General features: G+C 43.9%; 1 protein-coding gene across 1 annotated transcript in view; it reads right to left on the minus strand.

Annotated features, from left to right (window-relative positions):
• ADAMTS9 (ADAM metallopeptidase with thrombospondin type 1 motif 9) overlaps positions 1 to 18679 on the minus strand; it is a gene marked incomplete at both ends in the record, with an annotated part of 79846 nt that overhangs the window by 13223 nt on the left and 47944 nt on the right. The window contains 2 exons of the mRNA XM_080625664.1: positions 2975 to 3148; positions 7735 to 7902. Of these exons, the coding sequence (XP_080481790.1) occupies positions 2975 to 3148; positions 7735 to 7902 (342 nt within the window). The remainder of the gene's footprint in view (positions 1 to 2974; positions 3149 to 7734; positions 7903 to 18679) is intronic.

Genomic DNA, 18679 nt, shown 5'->3' on the forward strand with positions numbered 1-18679 from the left:
AGTGGACAGTTCAGCTAGCATGAAAAGGCTATTTTTCCTTTTAATATGGTGATAGATTTTGTATGAAATCTCATGTTCATGACTGATCTAAATCTCTCACAAAACAAAGGAGCCAGGGTATAAAAGCTATTGATAGCAAGGGCTGAAAAACAGCTCAGGCATTTGACAATATTCGTCTCTTTTGCCTCATTTCCCATACTCTGAATTGTTTTCCTGGCAGTTCAAATTAAGAACAATTTCAAACACTTCTGCAACTGTTTTGGAAGAGTAATAATAGTAATTAAAAACCCCAAAGGCATAGCTTTGCAAAAGCATTCTTTGGCATTTTATTTTAAATCAAAATCTGACACAGAGATGAAATGAAACCCCAGGCCACGAACACTCCAGACATGCCTTGGGTAACTCTTCAATCCCAGTCAGACAAGGGTTTTCCCCCAAAAGGCAAATGTCAAAGATTCAAGCACTGCACTGCAGCTTCCAGAGAGGTTCATATTAAAAAAACCCCTTTCTCTCCCCAATATTCCCTTTTTCTTTGTGACCATGGTCTGAGTTTTACTTTGACACTAACAAGGCCCTTTCTATTGAGTTTCTTCTCCCTGATGTGGGCATTGAGGACAGCTAATTAATGGTGATGCACCAACAGAGCAATAAACGGTTTCCAGTAAGTTCCCTATTCCTTTCATTGGCAAGACCAACCTTTTTTTCTAAAAATAACAACAAAAGGGAACAACACAAAACCCCATCTTTACAGTTTCCCTTTAAAGATAAGAAATCAAGAATAAGACAGCGCTGGGGTGTTATTTTACATCCTGCCTTTCATATCAATTAGGGGTCATTGCTGTTCCCTGCTCAGAGATACTAACGCAGTCTCTGCCTCCTCACTATAAATAATGTGTAGCCCCTACTTATGGCTGAGGAGAAGCTGCTATTACCTTCTTTCACCAGGTACATCAGAACAAAATAAGAAGTGCTCAGAACTGCTTGGAGTCAGCCAAAGGGCAGAGCTCACATTTGGGATCTCCTGCATGTCTCTATTAATGGTTATTTATGGGTGAGGAAACTTCCAGCCCAGCTTTCCCCTAGCAAAGCTCCCCAGGGGAAAAAAACCAAACCTCTGTAACACAGTAAAGTTTTTCCCAGTGCTGGGAAACTGAGGAAAACATCAGCATCCACCTCTCACCAAGGGCTTGGTGCGGTAGAGGCAGGCAGAGGCCTCTTGCCACTGGTTTGAGAAGCTGTAAAAGTAAAGTGAAGAAGCAAAATGACGGGGTAGGAGTCACGGCTTTTCAGAGCTAATTACACCATTGGATAAGGATTGCAACTGCATGCTGTTTGCTGACCTACTTTGCTGCCTGTAAATTTATTAGCTGAGGAAATTTAACGGGTTCTGTAAAAGCAAAAGTTCATTGCAAGGAATTTGCTCGAGCCCCCTGGGCTGCTCCTACGTTTCTTTTCCAGGCTGGGATGTTTCTGTTGCTTACCACTGAGCCATCAGCTCAGCTCTGAATCATAGAATCACAGAATGGTTTGGATTGGAAAGGACCTTAAGATCATCCAGTTTCAACCCCCTGCCATGGACAGGGACACCTCACACCAGACCATGTTGCAAGCTAAACTTATTTACACTGTTCCTACCAGGCCAAGGTGCCTGGTATATTAGGGGACATTAGACAATGTCACACACCCAAGTGCTTGCAGTCTGGGGTGCTCGGCACAATGAGGAGCCAAGAAATAGCTCATGAAGGAGGAAGGATGAGAGAAAAGCAGGTGCTGACCTCACCTTGAACCTTTCCTTGCCGCAGCAGAGAAACTGCATAGTCTCTGTATATGTGAGATGCTTTTTCTCTTATCAGTAAATTTGCTTTTCCTATCTTCCCCCTTCTTTTGTTTCTTTTTTCCTTAGCGACACAACAAGGGCAGGCTTTCAAGTGCCTGTGAACACCAAGGCTTTGAGCAGGAAGCCAGCAACACTTCTCTATCTTCTGCTACCAGAGCATGAGGCCCCGTTTTGCATTTACACCATGGCCTCTTTACAGTGTCTCAGCAGGCAAAGGAACCTCAGCCAATTTCATTCAAGACCTCCCTGGGCCATGCAGGAGCAATATAAAAGCAGCCTGACTGCCAGTGAATGCTGGACCCCTCCATCCCCTGCATCCCCATGGAGGGCCCATGATGTGCAATTCCCTCCTCCCTATGTGATGAGAACATCCTCTTCACAGGAGTGGTGGCCCCTTTGCAGGTGTGTGACACAGGAGTCAGCTCCCCAGAGCTGGCAGCTCCATCACCTTTCCCTTTTCCAAGGCTGGCAGTGCCTGGGAAGAGCCTGGGACAATACGACAGGGATGGACGAGGACTGGGGCAGGGATGACTGAAAACTGAATTAAGCCAGAACAAAAGTCATCATTTTGGTGCATGATCTTTGCTCTCTCTGCCAAAATCTGTTGTATACTCAAAGCCTACCACAGTGGGCACCATCTCCTGTGGGACACTGCATCTGAGCTCTGCTTATAGCTTGACAAAAAGCATGGACCAGGAGCTCAGTGAAAGCAAAGAGAAGGCAGAAGGAGCTGGGGGAAGGGGGCAGGAAAGTGGGAATTACCAGTCCTTCAAACCCAGAGGCACAGGGCTGACTGCTGGAGCAGTACAGCAGGGCTCAGCCTCCAGGAACAGACCCAAATCTGCCCTACCCAAAACCTGCTCACCATTTGCATAGGTCCCAGCCAAAGACAGGGCAGCACAAAGCCATATATTAACCCTATCGAGGTATTTCTCAGCTCCCCCTTCCAGCCAGCACATGCGAGTGTTTCCTCTGCTGTATCTTTTGGCAAGCCCAGATTGCAACCCCAAACCCCCATCCCTCCAGCACCGATCTCCAGCCTCAGCAACTCCCCATCTCCAGCACCATCCTGCACCGCACACATGAGAGCACAAGTGACGTGACCCCAGGGAAGGGAAGAGGGGGGACCCCGCTTACCGCTTGCCATTCGCCGGCTGCCCAGCTGTGCGTGGGGCACTCGGGGAGGTGGCAGTCCTGCTGCGGAGGGGGACGGCTGGACGGGTCACACTCTGCCTCCTCGGCTGCCTTCGGGGTGCCGCTGTGACAGTGCACGGCGCGGCGCTGGACGCCTCGGCCACAGGACACCGAGCACTGGAGGAAGGGACAAAAGGTGAGTGGTGGTCGCAGCCGTCACGGTAAATTCTATGGGTTCGCCCTCTGCTTTGAACTCAGCGGCTGTGATAGCAACGCGCTAAAGCCAGCATTTAAACTTCCAGGGGAGGCTTTTCTGCAGACAGAAACCCCTGCTCCGCTCAAGCCAGCAGGAATTTTTGCAGTGGGCTTCAGTGGGATCAGGATTTCCCGGCCAGGATTTCTGTTGCAAAAAACCTCTGGAGATAGATAGCCGCACTGCTAAACTTAAACCACAACATGCCAGAGACAGGCTCTGCCTATTACTTTACAGGCACTCAGCTCAAGAAGGTAATAGCTCAAAATATACCAAATGCCACAACTGGAGTGGACTTTAATGAAAAGCAAACTTGGATTATATAGAAGAAAGAGTGTAGCAGTGGAAAGGTAAAGGTATGATACAAGCTGGGGTTTCTTTCAGCGTGCGTCTAAACATGCCCACGCACACAAGCCTGTTAGTTTGTGAAAATAAATGCCTTTTTTTAATGAACTGCATTTCACATTTACTTCATTACACCGTGGGCACATTCCTCCCCACTTCTAGGCACAGCAAAAAGAGCCCGAATTCCTCTGTTTCTCAGACATCTTCAGATTATCATCTTCACCAAAATGCTTTTAACAGCTTGGTTTTAGTTTCATGCAACATTTCTTAGTGTTGTGGCTGCACACTGTGATATGTTTAGCAGTACTTAATGTCCCTTTGGTATGGGTTCTTCCTGGCTAGATCTTGAAGTATACTGTACAGATTTGGAATAAAGAGAATTTGCATTTATAGAAGAAAGCATGTAAAAATCAAAGGTATGTATTTACAACACAGCTATTACAGTTAGCCATCTGCTGAATTAACCATTAATATAAGTAATCTTATTAATACATCAGGAGCTAAGAAAACAAGTTTACAGCCCGTTATTGCAATACCCACAGAAGTGAGACTTCTTAAGGCAAGGAATTAAGCAGTGCCTAATGGGGAAGCAATTTTCTCTTCTGCAGAGTATTCCTCTGTAATTCTCTGTTTGCTTTACTATCCAAATGCCCCATAAAGCCAAGAAGACCAAAGAAAAGCTGACTGTGAATATCTGCCTGGCTCCAGATATTTGTTAGATGGTGGAAGGGACTTTTTTTTTGTGTAACTTTTGAAAGTAGCAGTGAGATTTCTGTCACTGGTGATGCAAATGCTTCCCATATGCTGCACTGCTGCCCTGTGATTAACAGCACTGTGTTTGTCCTATGCATTCCACAGGGAACAATTAAACTGAATAATGGCCACAAACTTGGAGAAACATGTACACCAGGATGCATACCATGCTCCAAAATGCCTTTTGGTTTGCATTTATCAGTCACCTAAAAGGCACATGCCCGGGTATGTTATGATAAAGGAGCGCTAGTGATGCAGTGGGTGACACAGAGCGGGTCTGGGGAGACAGAGGTTGGTCCCTATCTGTGCTGGGCAAAGCACGACACCAGGTAAAGCCACAGACTCATTTCACTGTGTTCCTAGGTGAAACTTGGCCCCTGTGTAAGCCCCTGAGAATAAATGCTGCACCCTGATCAAATGTGTGCAAGGATTTGCAGTGGGGGAGTGAAGTCTTTCACTGCATTTATGGCTAGCTTCAAAAATCACACCATTCCACTCTATTACAGAGGCAAGAAAACAAGGTTTCTAACATCATTTTCATCCTGTCTGTTTTAATCCAGAACAGCCAACCTGTGTCTACCTTGGGGAAATACAGCTGGTTGACACTGCCAGAAGATACTCAGTCTGGGGCAGACAGCTTTTGCTATACCTATATATATTCTCCTACAGGATGCCATGAGTCAGGCAGCCTGTTAGTCCTTTCAACAACGTCCATATGTTTCCCCAGGAATGCTCCTTTCCCCACTGAGAAAGTCAATCACCAAACTGCCAAGTGCCAACACAGCTATAGGGAAGTTCTACCTGATGCTCTACCTGTTTTCAGACCAGCCTGGATTTCAGGCTGTAGCTGCAATATGTAAATACCACACAGCAGAATAAATGTTGGTATTTTTGCTAAGTGAAAGGTAAATGGCCATAATTGATACCACTTAGGAGATGCAAATGTATTAAATCTGACATTTCAGTGCGGATACAAGCACATTTAAAACTTGGAGAAAAAGCCTTTTTTGCTTGCTTTCTGATATTACAGATATATTAAAAATGCTTTGCTGCAGGGAAGTGGATTCATAACAATCTAGAAAAGAATTATCCAGCCTCTGAATACAAAACATCCAGAGAGAAAAAAACTGGAAGCGAAGCACAGCTGCCAGCGGGGATTCAATTTAACCATTTCTGTATTTTTTAATTCTGATTTTTGAATCATTTGTTTTCCAAAATGAAAAAGAATAAACCCCCCCAAAAACCTTTAAGGTATATGAGGTCCTGTGCATATGTGGTGACAAAAAAGATGCACTCTTATGGGAAAACCCTGCCTTATTTCTTACACAGACTTTCACTGGTTTACCCAGGATGGATGGCAGCCAGCTCACAGCAGCTCAGCTTTGGGATTATCTTTCTGAGGTAATTAGACCTTCAGAAAGCTTTTTCTTGATAGGATCGAAGAGCAAACTGATCACAGCTCCTCTTTTCAACAGTGGCACTGGTGATGGGGAATGTGACACGGAGTTACGGTGCCCATTTCGACCCTGATCAATCTTCTGTGTATTCAGAGTGCCAAACCCCCTGCCTGTTCTATAGCCTTAATGAGAAGTTCTGCACCTAAATCCACCTTGGCTCTAAGGCATTAAATCTTCTGCAGAGCCGTGCAAGCCCTATGCTCTCACATGGCCATGGCCAGTGCCCTGAACGTGCGACAGCTGCAACTCTTCGTCTCTCACAGGAAAAGAAGCTCTGCCAGCACGAGTGAGGATCAGGACACAAGGAAGCCATGTCAGAGCTTCCAAAAGCACAGCTTGATCGTGCAGAATGAGTGTTTCTAACCCTTTATTTTTCCCCAAGCAAGATGCCGGCTGGCTGGCTGAGCACACCCAGCATCAGGGACCTGGGCTGAGGAGCCACCTCTGGAAATGCACTGCCTGTTCTTATCACTAGCATACAAATATTCCTTAATTGCCTAGTCACAAGAGATTACCTCAGGCCATAAATCACCTCATCCTCCTATTACCTTGGGTTTCTTTCTCCACTTACATAAAATTAACTCTGATCAGGCGGTAGAATGTTGGGAATTTTAAAACACATACTTGTATCAACTAATATTAGTGTGTTTTAATGCAAACAACAGACCATTACATTATTATGTTTACAGTTATTAGGTGTAAAAAAAACCCTTTAAATAAGGAGCAAATGGGATATGATGAGACTATCTAATGGCCTCAGGCTCCTTTTCAATCTAGCTTCCTGTACAAAATTGAGGTTTCAGTCCTGCAGGTAATAAAGGTAATAATATTGACTTGATTTCCAATATGGGAGCATTTCACAGGGCTATGCACAGCTACCTGAGTGCTCCCAGGCATACCTGGAGTAAAGGACCCAGACCTCAGTAACTGAACCTCCACACTTAGCCCTTGACACACATAATGGCAAGTACTCCTATCCTATGAATTCAAAGGTAAGCATTAAGAAAAAGTACAAGTCTGAAAACAATTACAGAACATCAGTGGCTTTATTGTCTTTTTTAATAGTCGACATTAAACAACGTTATGCTGTCCTAGTCCTAGCATTTGCATGTGTGCCTGTAGCAATGTTAATGGTTTATCTTTCAGGGAACTTGCATGCAGTGAGAACGGGTGTTTTGTACCTTAATTTGAAAGACAGACCTCAAGAGAACATGATGTTTCACAAGTTAACAGTTCATTTAGTCTAGGATTTTCAATAACTGCTGATTAGCACACTAATGAGGTAGAGGGGAAAAGGGAGGCTCAGAGAGAAAAATGTGATGCAGCAGATTCGAGGTGATGACAAAGACATTATTTTTCAGGAAAACAAGGATTTGAGGTATGCTTTCAGCAAACAAAATGCTTAATAACTCCAAGCACTTTCACATTTCCAGCAGCCTCTGCTCTATGCATCAGTGTCTGACTTTTTAACGAAGCAAAATCAAGCAATGAGCTTGTTAAGAAACAAAAGGCAGAGAAAAGCATTTTTAATGAAGAGCTCTGATTCTACGTTAAGCTTTCCCAGGAAGCCAATAATAAAATTAGTTTCAGATTTCTCAGAACTAAGGAAGGTTTTGCTTGGGATGTGACATTTTAAATAATAATGATATTAAAACCACAAATAAGTAGTAGATTCTCTTTAATATTATCTACTAATGCCTCTACTAGCAGAAACAAAATAAACAACAAGGAATTGACTTTCAGATAGACACTAAAAGCAAGTTGCTGTGTTTTCAGCTGGTACAAATCACTGCTGTCCAAGAAGCTACACTGTTTTATACCATCTAAGGATCTCACCCAAAACTTTTCACCCTTAAAAAACTCCAGATGACAGAAGTGATGGGAAAAGCAGCTTCCAACCAATTTGACGGAGGAAGAATATCCAAGGGTGCACAAGGGTATACAATGTGTCTCACCTGTCCCCAATCTCCTGCTTTCCACTTCGGACATCTGCCCCCTCTGCATTTCTTTTGCATGCTGGGCTTAGCAAGGTGCTTGCAATAGTCTTCTTCTATATGCCTCCCTTCCTTTGACAAACAGTACACACTGCGGTGCTTTTGGCCCCTTCCACAGGAGACAGAACACTGTAAATATAAAGTAACAACAGATCAGCTTTAATGCAGGGCCATCTATATGGTTATATATGGGCCATGGCTACCCAGGGCATTTTCGTATAACTGGACCAAAAAGCACATCCCCAGGTTCCCACAGCCTACACGAGGCTTAAGGGGGATACAGAAGGGCAGAAATAATATTCCCATTTGCACTTAATGTTGCACGATATTATTGGTCAAATCATCCCAAAATGCCAGTATCAAAATAGAGAAAGCAGCTGACATTCAGCAGGGATAACAGGCTGGATTCCTGGCAGCGCTCCAGTGGTTTCAAAGGAGCAGAGTCATCTTACAGGGATCAAGGCAAGAGCCCTCAGTATCTACTTAGAAGAACTTGAAAGGAATTATCTCCATTTACCTTGGTACAAAGGGAGGTAAAATGTTGGTAAATCAGGAGAGTAAAGTGTGATATACACCTTTACAGAGGGGAATAACTGCACAAAGGACGAAGCAGAAGAGAAAAATGCAGTTTTGCCATGCCCCTGTGTTAATGCTCGTATCTGTTTTACCAGTGTAGACTGATTTACTTGGTTTTTTTAACCTAAACAGACTGAAATCAGGACATGCTCATCCTTTAGATGTATGCATTATGAAACCAACTCAGAAGGTAGCAAGAAAGCAGAGCCTGAAGAATCAAAGCGAAAAGCAAATCAGCAGGTATGTTAGCTGTAAGCTTTGTAGTGAAGCAACCAATTTCAACCTCCCTCTGCAGGTTCACTGAACTTTTTCAAATGTGACCACTTCTGGCATGCAAACCCCAAGCAACTTCCCTTTGATTTCAGATTAGTCTCCTCCAAAAGATTTAGGAATCAAAGGGGTCTGCAATCACGACAAGAATTTAATATGACAGTTCCATGTAGAACAAGCCTCTTACTCAGCGTGATGTACCTAGAGACTCAGCTTCAATTTCTTCATTACATACTATGTCATAAGCACCCTGGTTTAATCCTTGAGCACAAACATGCTATTTCAACCACCTCTCAACATAAAATGTTCTGATTTCTTTACAGAACAGAGCAAACATTCAGAGATGAGGCTTCTACCTTCATTTTGGAGGCACTCCCATCAGTATATTTCCTAAGAAATAAATTACAGCCCAAGTTCTTCCCAGCCTATGAATACGTTTAAACTTAAAATCCGACAATTTATATATGTAACAGATCTGGAAGATCTGTTAGAACAGAAACTGGCATATGCATTGACAGCTGTGATTACTTTAAATTACAGCCATACTTCCAACTCATTCAGCCCACAAAGAATCAGTGAGAGAGCAGTAACTTGCTCCAAAATGGAAAAGTTCAGAGCAATGTGGAGAGAAATGGATGTACCTCATCAGATCAGACATTGCTGCTTAAAATCTTTTTATGAGCAACGTCCTGAAAGGGCTGTTTTTCTGCTACAAGGTGTTACAGATTGACAAAAGGTAGGTCACCTCCCTTGTGATCAATAAGGGTTTAAGGGCCAGTAATGATGCTCCTCCACCATTAGAGAGGTGGGGAAGCCAGCCCAGCCTGGGGCACGGATGGCCACCTCTGAGTTTTCCTGAGCCCAGATCCAATTTCAAGATAGGCAAAAAACCCCCAAAGAGCAACATTCAACCTTGCACTGAGAAACAGAGGAAATGCTGTCCCTTGTTCTAAAGTAAGACTTTCACAAGTTACCCAGATTCACAAACTTCACTTCTTTTCTTTAGCATCAACAGAAAAAAGATTGAGTTAATGCTATCCTATTTTTATAAGCCTTCAAATTTCATCAGAAGTTCATTTTTTTCACTCCTTCTAAATCTCTCCCCAGGCAATGAACGTCAGCAATAAGAAGGAAATGTCAAATCCTACCAAACCCAGTTGTAAACTTCTAATGCTTTTATCCATTTACTATCTTTGGACTAAGCAGCAGCACTGATACTTTAGCAATAATTCAAGTGCTCCTCAGTAAGTGCTTTCTATGCAGGTTGATGGCGTTTTACTGTGACAGCCAAAGCTAAACAGTAAATTCACAGATTTGATCAGGACTCTCTCTTGCCCCACATATCCCAGGCAGGTACAGCCTAATGCATCTTTTCTCTAATTTAAAAAATGTATTGGATCCACTACTTATTCTAGAAGAATAATATCGTTACTCTCAATCCTTATAATAATAGTTATTCTAAAGGAAGAATAACCACACTGTGCACAAATGCAAGCATTTTTCTGGGGACCTGAAGTTGGTTGATAAATATTCAATCTCACAAATAATACAGTGCTAGTAATTTCCAAAGTCATTATCCCCCATCTACAAATTGCTTAACTTCAGTATGGTGCCTGATTCTAACATTATCTCAGGATCAAACAAGACGACTGCACGGATACCTTGGTGGACTCAGAGGCTGAGGCCTAATTTGCCTAATTTTGTTAATACTTACATGTAATTCCCAGGATGCTGGAATTAATAATTTCTGTGTCTGTCTTCAATATAAATCAAAGTTAGGCAATGTGCATTTTTAGATCTAGATCACTCATTTGCTTTCATGCACATGTGAGTTATGATCTTATTTGCACTGACAGAAAAGAGAGACTGCATAATCCAATGTAGCCAAGTATCAGACTGAAAACTCCTTTGCAAAGAGACTACTTCATAATTGCTTTCCAATTCATCTCAGGTATTTCCAACTTTTATTTGGCACATAGATTTTAAGCATATGTGAGCTACATGCAGAAAACAATTTAATAATGGACTTCATCTCAATGCCATGTGACTTAGGGAAGCCACTGCCATCAGCCCCATCATTTATTTTGGACCCTGGAGAAACTTTGCATTTCATTATCAGGACTCCTCATTACTTATGATATCTATCAATAAGACTGCCATCGCGAGGTAAGCTTTGACCTTGCCTTCTTTACAAGATTCGAGTAGCACAGACAAACCTGCTCCTTTCATACTTCTCCTTTTCTTTCTTCCTTTACTATCTCCCATCTCCCAAAGGAAATACTTCCAAGTACTGGGGATGGACAGGCTGCACTCTGTGGAACAGGAGTCTCATCCAAGGTTCTTTGCAGTCAACAGAAATACTTCTACCGGTTTTCATCACCTGTGGATGCAGCCCTGGAGGTGTAGCCAAGGTACTGTATTGACTTCTTCCACTAACTCAGCTTTCTAGAGTCCAGGATCACAGTCTATTGTTGCCCATGGCAAACCCGACTCTGCCTCCACTCAAGTGGGGGGAAAATGTTGCTTTGAAATGCTGTTTCCTGCCTGTGACTGAGGCACAGCAAATAGCACCCCTTGGTGAACCTGGGAGGGTGGCCAGGCATGGAGAATGGTGTGGAAACAACACAATGTGTTGTTTCTTAAGAAAAAACCACAAGAAACAATTTGACTGTGGCACACAAAATAATAGAGAAATACTCTTTAAAAATAGCCATTACACTAAAGACTCTACTAAACCTTCCTCTTGTTGTTACCTTCATTATCTCCTAAACTCACCACAGTCACACCTGGTGCTTTACATGGAGAACAAGAACAAAAGGACTTTCCTAAGAGCATTAGAGCACAGATTTAAGGGGGTTATGTTTATTACATGATTAGTTTTTTTAACATGCCAAGGACTGGGGACTGGCATACTGCTGAATCATTGAAACAAATATACTGCCTAGCATAAATAAAGGCAAGAAAAAAGCTTAAATAAATATGACAAAAATATTTCCATATCAACTCTTTCCAGAAAGGTCAGAACATGATGCTAAATATCTCCTGCAATGCATCACTCTGCTTCAGCAAAGCAGCAAGCTTATGCTTGTGTTTCCACAAGAAATTTTCAGAGTCTAGCAATGACCAGGATCATTCTGTTCTACCAAGTATGTGCAAATTGCTTTAAACTAACCCTTGCTGCATTTCCTATTCTGATCATAGAATCTCAGAGTGGTTTGGGTTGGAAGGGACCTTAAAGCTCATCCAGTTCCAACCCCCTGCCACGGGCAGGGACACCTTCCACTAGAGGAGGCTGCTCCAAGCCCCTGTGTCCAACCTGGCCTTGAACACTGCCAGGGATGGGGCAGCCACAGCTTCTCTGGGCACCCTGTGGCAGTGCCTCAGCACTCTTGCAGGGAAGAGCTTCTGCCTAATGTCTAATCTAAATCCACCCCCTTTCAGTTTAAATCCACTCCTTCTTGTCCAATCAATACATGTCCTCAGAAAAAGCCCCTCTCCATTTCTTGTTGGCCCATTTAGGTATTAGAAGGCTGCAATAAGGTCATCCTTCTGATATTTTGGATGATGACAGTATGTCTCATTCATTAAGACTTCTCTAAATAGAAAGGCTGCTACTTGATTCATTGGGCTGGTAGCAGGGTTGAAAACAGAATATGTACCTCAAAAGCTCTTAAAAACTTGTACAAAATGTCTGTCTGGTTGTGCCCAGGTTCTGAGCCTCCTGTGGGAGACCATGACCTTCTCTTTTGCTCAGGGAGCTTATGCTGGGAGCAAGGCCGGTTTGGCACCAAAAGGACTCAAAGCCCTGGGCACAAATGAGCAAATCCTGATGAAAACAAAGAGGCAGCAAAGAACACTCAAGAAGAAACAGCAGCTCCATTTCTTGTTAACTTTGTGCACTGAAGGAGCTGCTTGACAAGGGACAGCAAAGCAAAACAACAGCAAGAACCTGGGGACATTCTTCCCCCACAACGTGAAAAGCTTCAGAAAATGCTGTCAGATCACTTTTCCGGTGCATCAGCCAACGATCTGGGAGGTATTTGAGATAATGAATGCAAGCTGTGGTGATCACCAAACGAATTCCCAAAGATAGGTATGCTCTGATAGCTCACCAAGGGCAGGGCCGGGGGCTGGGAAGAATTAGACTAAAACCAGCTTTATCAGATTCTGCCAGGAGCAACTTTTTGGAGGAAATTAAGATAAATCCTTTCAGGTTTAGATTTCCACACATTAAGGATTATATGGAAAGTAAGTAAGCCCTTGTTCATCCTTTCCAACTATCTGAGCTGAAACATATGCTGGGTGAAATAAAACAGAAAAGCAACAGAGCCCTACAATGCTTTACACCCCCTTTTCTGTGAGGGGCTGTGCTCCTGCATGTCAGCAAACTTCTCCAACTATGAGCAGAGCCCAAACTTGCACCCTCACAGTTACATTTCAGCACCCTTTAGTCTACATCAGCTCTTACTATAACTCACACTGCTGCTATCAGATGCTGAAATCACAGCCCTGTGACTTCCATACCTTTGAGATCTCCCAAGGACACAGGACATGAGCAGACACACCACCAAGGAAAGCCTAGATCATTCTTCACCAGCTGAACCTTTACTGGAAGTCTTAAAATGCCTGAGCTGTGTGTGTTCCCCAGCAATAGAGACTCTGCGGCATCCAAACTAACTTAATTATCTTCACAACAGCAAGGTATTTAGCAGGTAACTCCCTTGGCTTCAGTGAGACAGTCAGCAAGCTTAAAACAAGGGTTCAGCTCCATGCTATGATTTCTCCAGTGGCTGCAGCATCTGAGGAGATGTTTAGGAAATGATTTCTTTGAAACCTTTTTCTTTCCACAGATCTGTTTTAGCATGGTCTCATGCCCAGCTGCATTGGCATGGTGAGAAGTCCATGCCTGTGGGCTGGGAACATGGCAGGGAAGGATTCATCCAGCTGGGCTTTCCTCTCCTACCTTAACACACACAGCTGGGTGATTTTAGCTGGTACTAGGCCAGAAAATACATTTGATTTTTGTATATTTAAAAGGGAAGAGTAGTCTCTATATTCAAGGCAGGGCAGCTGGACCAGAGACCTGACCAAAACACACCAAAGCATTGCACTGCAGTTTGAAAGAAGCTTTAGAAATGCTTAATCAAAGCAGACTCCCCAGAAAAATGGGAGGATTAGAAAAAATATATGAACATTAAGGATTTTTGAGTGTGCAGTTCAAGTAGGCTTGTGAACACTGTCCAGAATCCCTATGGAAATGTCCCAAGGAGCCCACCCAGAGGGCAGCACTTGGTGGGCACAAGAGCAGGCCTTGCACCAGCATCCCCAAAGAGAGTTCCTCTCCCTGGGCATGGGTGACAAGGAGCATCCATGCTGGCTTGCCCTGACTCTCTAGTGCACATAGGGTCTCCATCCTCCAGCTTTTCTGCTCTCAGCTCTGCAGCAGACACAGAGTTTCCCAAGTTTCTTAAAGGAAAAGGTTCAACTGGATGTGTTGCTGCAGCAGAGGGAAGAGGTTGGTGCGTCTGGAGCCCATTCCTCCAGCAGCCAGACTTCCGGGAGAAAAGGATGATCTTGGGTTCTTTAACTCCTGCAAGATTTAGAGCCCTGTCAATACAACAATTTCCCTGATCTAGGAAACCTCACAAGATATATGGGAGAAAAGCAGGTAACTGCAGCAGAAGTCTTGCATCTCCCCTTCTATGGCATCCACTTAGTAAATAGCATCTTCTCTCCCTCTTTCACCAGCCCTATTGTTAGATCCCACATAAAGACTTCACCAGGTACAGAAAGCAGCAGAGCTGTGAACACACAGAACTGCCTTAAGAGCTGCATCCCTGCCCTTTTCCACGCTATTGAACCTGAACACCAAACAAGCAAAAGCCCCCAGATGGCCACTGCAAGTCTCTCCAGGGAGTGGGGGGTTAGATGGCATTTCCTCAAATCAGGAGGTGTGTGAGCTACCCAAGGACACTGGTATAAAGGCATGCGGAAGGTGCTGATGGAGCCTATTTTCCATGCTGTGGCACTTTAAAGAGAGTAGCAATTAAAGCAGCAAGCAGCCCAGGCTAACTGTCACTTCATATTTTAGTGAACAGTTGTATTATAATGGCATTTTATAACTCCCATTTAAAGAATGGGACTTTCCAGTATTGGATGAAGTGAACCACAAAGCTCTCAGAGGAATGCCAGCCCTATTTTGCAGGTGTGTATCACACCAGGGGTTTGTAGGAGCACTGGGCTGTTGGTTTTATAAAGACAAATCCTGACTCAGTGCAGTAGGGATCAAATATTGTCAGCCTGCAGACAGTCTTGAGCATCAGACGCGTTTTCATCTATGCTGCTGGCTCACTCAGCTCCCCTGCGAGCTAGTAAAAATTAAAACATGAAAAGAGCATTAAGTGCCTTTGGAACAAGACTGAGTACATCATTTTTCCGTAAGGACTGCACAAATCAGTCACCAGGAAAGTTAGAAACACAGTAAATATCTTTGTGTTTAGTGTCCCTCATCATCACACATCCTTGCTTCTAAACGCTACAACCCCTAGGATCTGAGCAACAGCAATTATTGCAGTTTGGGGTATACAGTGTGAATATGGAATATGGACAAAAACACACACAGACCTCCCAGCTTAGGGATCTGCTTTGAGATGCTGAACCTCACAGCTCATCCTTGTGTTCCTGCTCTAACCTGGCTCCTGCAGTCTGATGCATATTTCAGTTGCTGCACTCACAGACAGTGCTTTGGGAGACAAATGTTCCCAACTACTGCCCTTTTATTTATGGCTTTATTTCTCTCCTGCATGTGTATGTGCATATGTGCATGTATAAGAGGTCTGCAGACTTTATGAAGCCAGCAGTCATGGATGGGCCACAGCTGATGACATGGAGACAAGCCAGCCATTGTTGAACAGCAGTCCCATCACTTGTTCAAGTTCAGGCCAGCTGTGCACAGCCTAAAAATGACCATCTCGCTGGGAAAATGTATAATGGGGGACCTGTAAAAAGGCAACCATGGAGCCATACCAAATGCAGCCAAACGGCCAAGGTATTTCTTTAGAAGGAGAAAGGCAAGTATTTTATAGTAAGTTGGGACAGAAGCATGGGTTGGATGGTAAGAAACATCAGTGAATAGTAACGGATATACCTGCTCTGAGTGGGAAGGTGCACTGAGGAACTTGGGAAAAGATGCATCATCTGGGGCAGGGGAGGAGTTTAAAGACACGAGAAAATAACCTTCCTGAATCTAACCACTGGTCCAGCTCCTGGCAGTAGCAATAGGAGAGGCTATTGAGGGAGAGCAGATGAGACAGGGCATTCTCTGTGGTTCATCATGCTGGTACCTCCCCAGCCTTTGGTCACTGGGTTATGGAGGTTAGAGGGGACACTGCTGCCCAGTCTTTTACTCCTCCATCAGATTAAAAGACACTACATTTAACCACCAGGTCAGATCACAGTGGGTGCAAAGACTAATGGATGCCTGCATGGGAGGAGTGTGGATTGCAACAGCTGAGCATTAAGTTGCAGGAAATCAAGTCCTGCGAGGAACGGATGCAGCAAAGCACTTTAGTGCAGGCTCGGTGTTAAGCACACAGTGCCACAGGGCCTGATGGGCTTCAATGCTTGTTTTCCTGCTCATGGAGCATCAACAATATCAAACAGGAGACAGCAGAACCGATAGCAACAATATACCTATATAGTTCTCCTTATTTAAGGAGAAACAGGACTGGCAATGAAAGATGGTAATGATAAGCAAACAACAAAATAGAAAGGAAAATAAAAAGTGGAGATTTTAAAGTAGCAAGAGAGGAGTAAAGTGATGCTCCTCTAATAGGCAGCTGGGTACCACTGACTTCACCCACCTGTAACTGTGGCTCTGAGCCTTGGCAGGGATGATAGACACTGAGCTGAGGAAAGAGCTGCAGGAGCATCTATCACTGCTGCCCCAGAGGAACAACGGGGTGAAACTCTTCGAACAAAAACCCCAACTGCATTTACCCGCTGGGACAAGCTTTGAGAAGGGCCAAGGCAGTGAACAGGTAGACTCCCATCTATGACCCAGGGATGTGCATGTTTGGAATGGGTGTGGAACTGGTGGTGGGATGCTCTGGATGGGTGTCACACAGGAGGGAGCACAGGAAAGGGCTGAAATGGGTCTGGTTTGCTTTTTGTAAACAAAAGCAAAGAAGGATGCACTGTCAAAGGCCTTTTTCTGACTGGGAACCAAAGCAGACAACTTGTTGCCTTTCATCAACACACCAAACGGACGGTCCCTGGAATCAGTATGTCTGAGTGATTCTAGAGAGGAGGAAGCCAGGAACTCAAGAGGGACAACAGCCTTGGTGAGCCAATCTGAGCATACAGTAAACAGCTTCAGACAGATGGCTGGGGATAGCCATAGGCTACCAAGTTCTCATTTTGGTCTGGATGAGCTTTATTAAACCTTCACTAAGCCATCTATTTCTATATGTTTTTCTAAAAGCATGCGAGCCACCCACTGCCTCCCTCTGCCTGCATTATGGGTGCTGGGATCATTCATGCAGCCTTCGCATTTATCCTTCCCTCACAGGCTCTCAGGGTAGGACTGGTTTTGTTAGCGTTCTGATAATATCTGGCACTACAGAGAAATACAGACTTGCTGTTGAAGTCTCAGAGCCATCATCATGTGAATGAAGGACAGGAAAAGCAATGTGAATCGCTGAGTGACTGAAGGGTTCAGCATGCCTATCACTTCGTTTTCAAGGCTGGCTTTGTTAGTGCAAAACATGTGTAAAGAATCATACAGCAGCTCAGTAATGCTGCTGTCACAGCAAATTTGTTTTCTGCAGAAGAGAGGAAGAGCACAGCACAGTTATATACACTTGCAACCAAATCTGCCGCTGGTTATCACTTCTGCCTTAGCAAGAGCCAACATCCTGCCTGCTACAAATATTATCAGAACAACGACATGGAGAATATTGCTGTTGAACAGCCTATTTTCAGCCAGGGAATGGGGAAGGCATGTCATAAACAATGTGTTGGGGCTTTGACAGAGCTAAATATAAATAACATGAACTTTCCACTGACACCAATGTTAAGATTAACATTCTTGAACATCAGCTCCCTGACACAGATGTGGTCCAGGCAGTTTCCCCTGAGGTCAAAGCCCCATCACTGCTACCTACATCCCTGCGTGCAGCCAAAGAGCCCTGCGAAGCTGTCAATACCACCAGCTTCCAGCTAAATACAGCAATGTTGTCCTAACCCAAACCTGAGTTCACATTGACAATAACAGAGTTTGGAACTTAGCCAGATAATATTCTAATTATTTTATGCCAAGCTTCCAATTCTTCATTGTTAGATTGAAAGGCCCTCAAAAACTAAGACAGCAGCATCTCTGTCTTATCAATAAAGAGCTGGGAAGCACACACTGCCATTTTGCAGGCACAAACAGCTTCACAACCACTGCATTAGCAGCTAGAACTTTTGATACCCAAGAATGGTAAGTACTTGCCAAAGCAGATCACTTTTGAAATTGTAAGACTCTTCTGAGAGAAGAACCCCAAACCCCAAACAGACAAGCAAATAAACAATTTAAAACCTCACCAACCTATTTTGCACAAGTCAAAGCCAAATGATTACCATCCCAGTGCGTTGAAGCTCAAACGACTCACCCAACTGAACCAAGACAGGGTGCTGTGTGATATAATAGTTTTACCTTATCTGTGCCCATTTTCTAACTTGGAAGGAATGAGAAGCCCATGTTAACTGCATTATTCATAAATGGTATCAGAATACAGTTGGACATTATGGTAACCTCAAAATCTCACATGGATTATTGCAAGGAGCAAATCTGCTCCCAGAGAAATGGGTTCAGCCTTGGGTTGTAAGTGAAGAGATGGTTAATGCCCTCTGTGAACATCTCCCTCGTTCTGGAGAACATGGCAAGATGTCCTTCGGTATTCAAGAGCATGCATGGAGATCTGCTTTCATACCATAGGGCATTCAGAGGAGCTAAAAACACTCTCTGTATCCTGGTGACAGCTTCTGCATGTTTTCTAAAGCATTATTTTAATAAAAA

This window comes from Psittacula echo, assembly GCF_963264785.1.
Source record: "Psittacula echo genome assembly, chromosome: 9".
Classification (NCBI taxonomy): Eukaryota; Metazoa; Chordata; class Aves; order Psittaciformes; family Psittacidae; genus Psittacula; species Psittacula echo.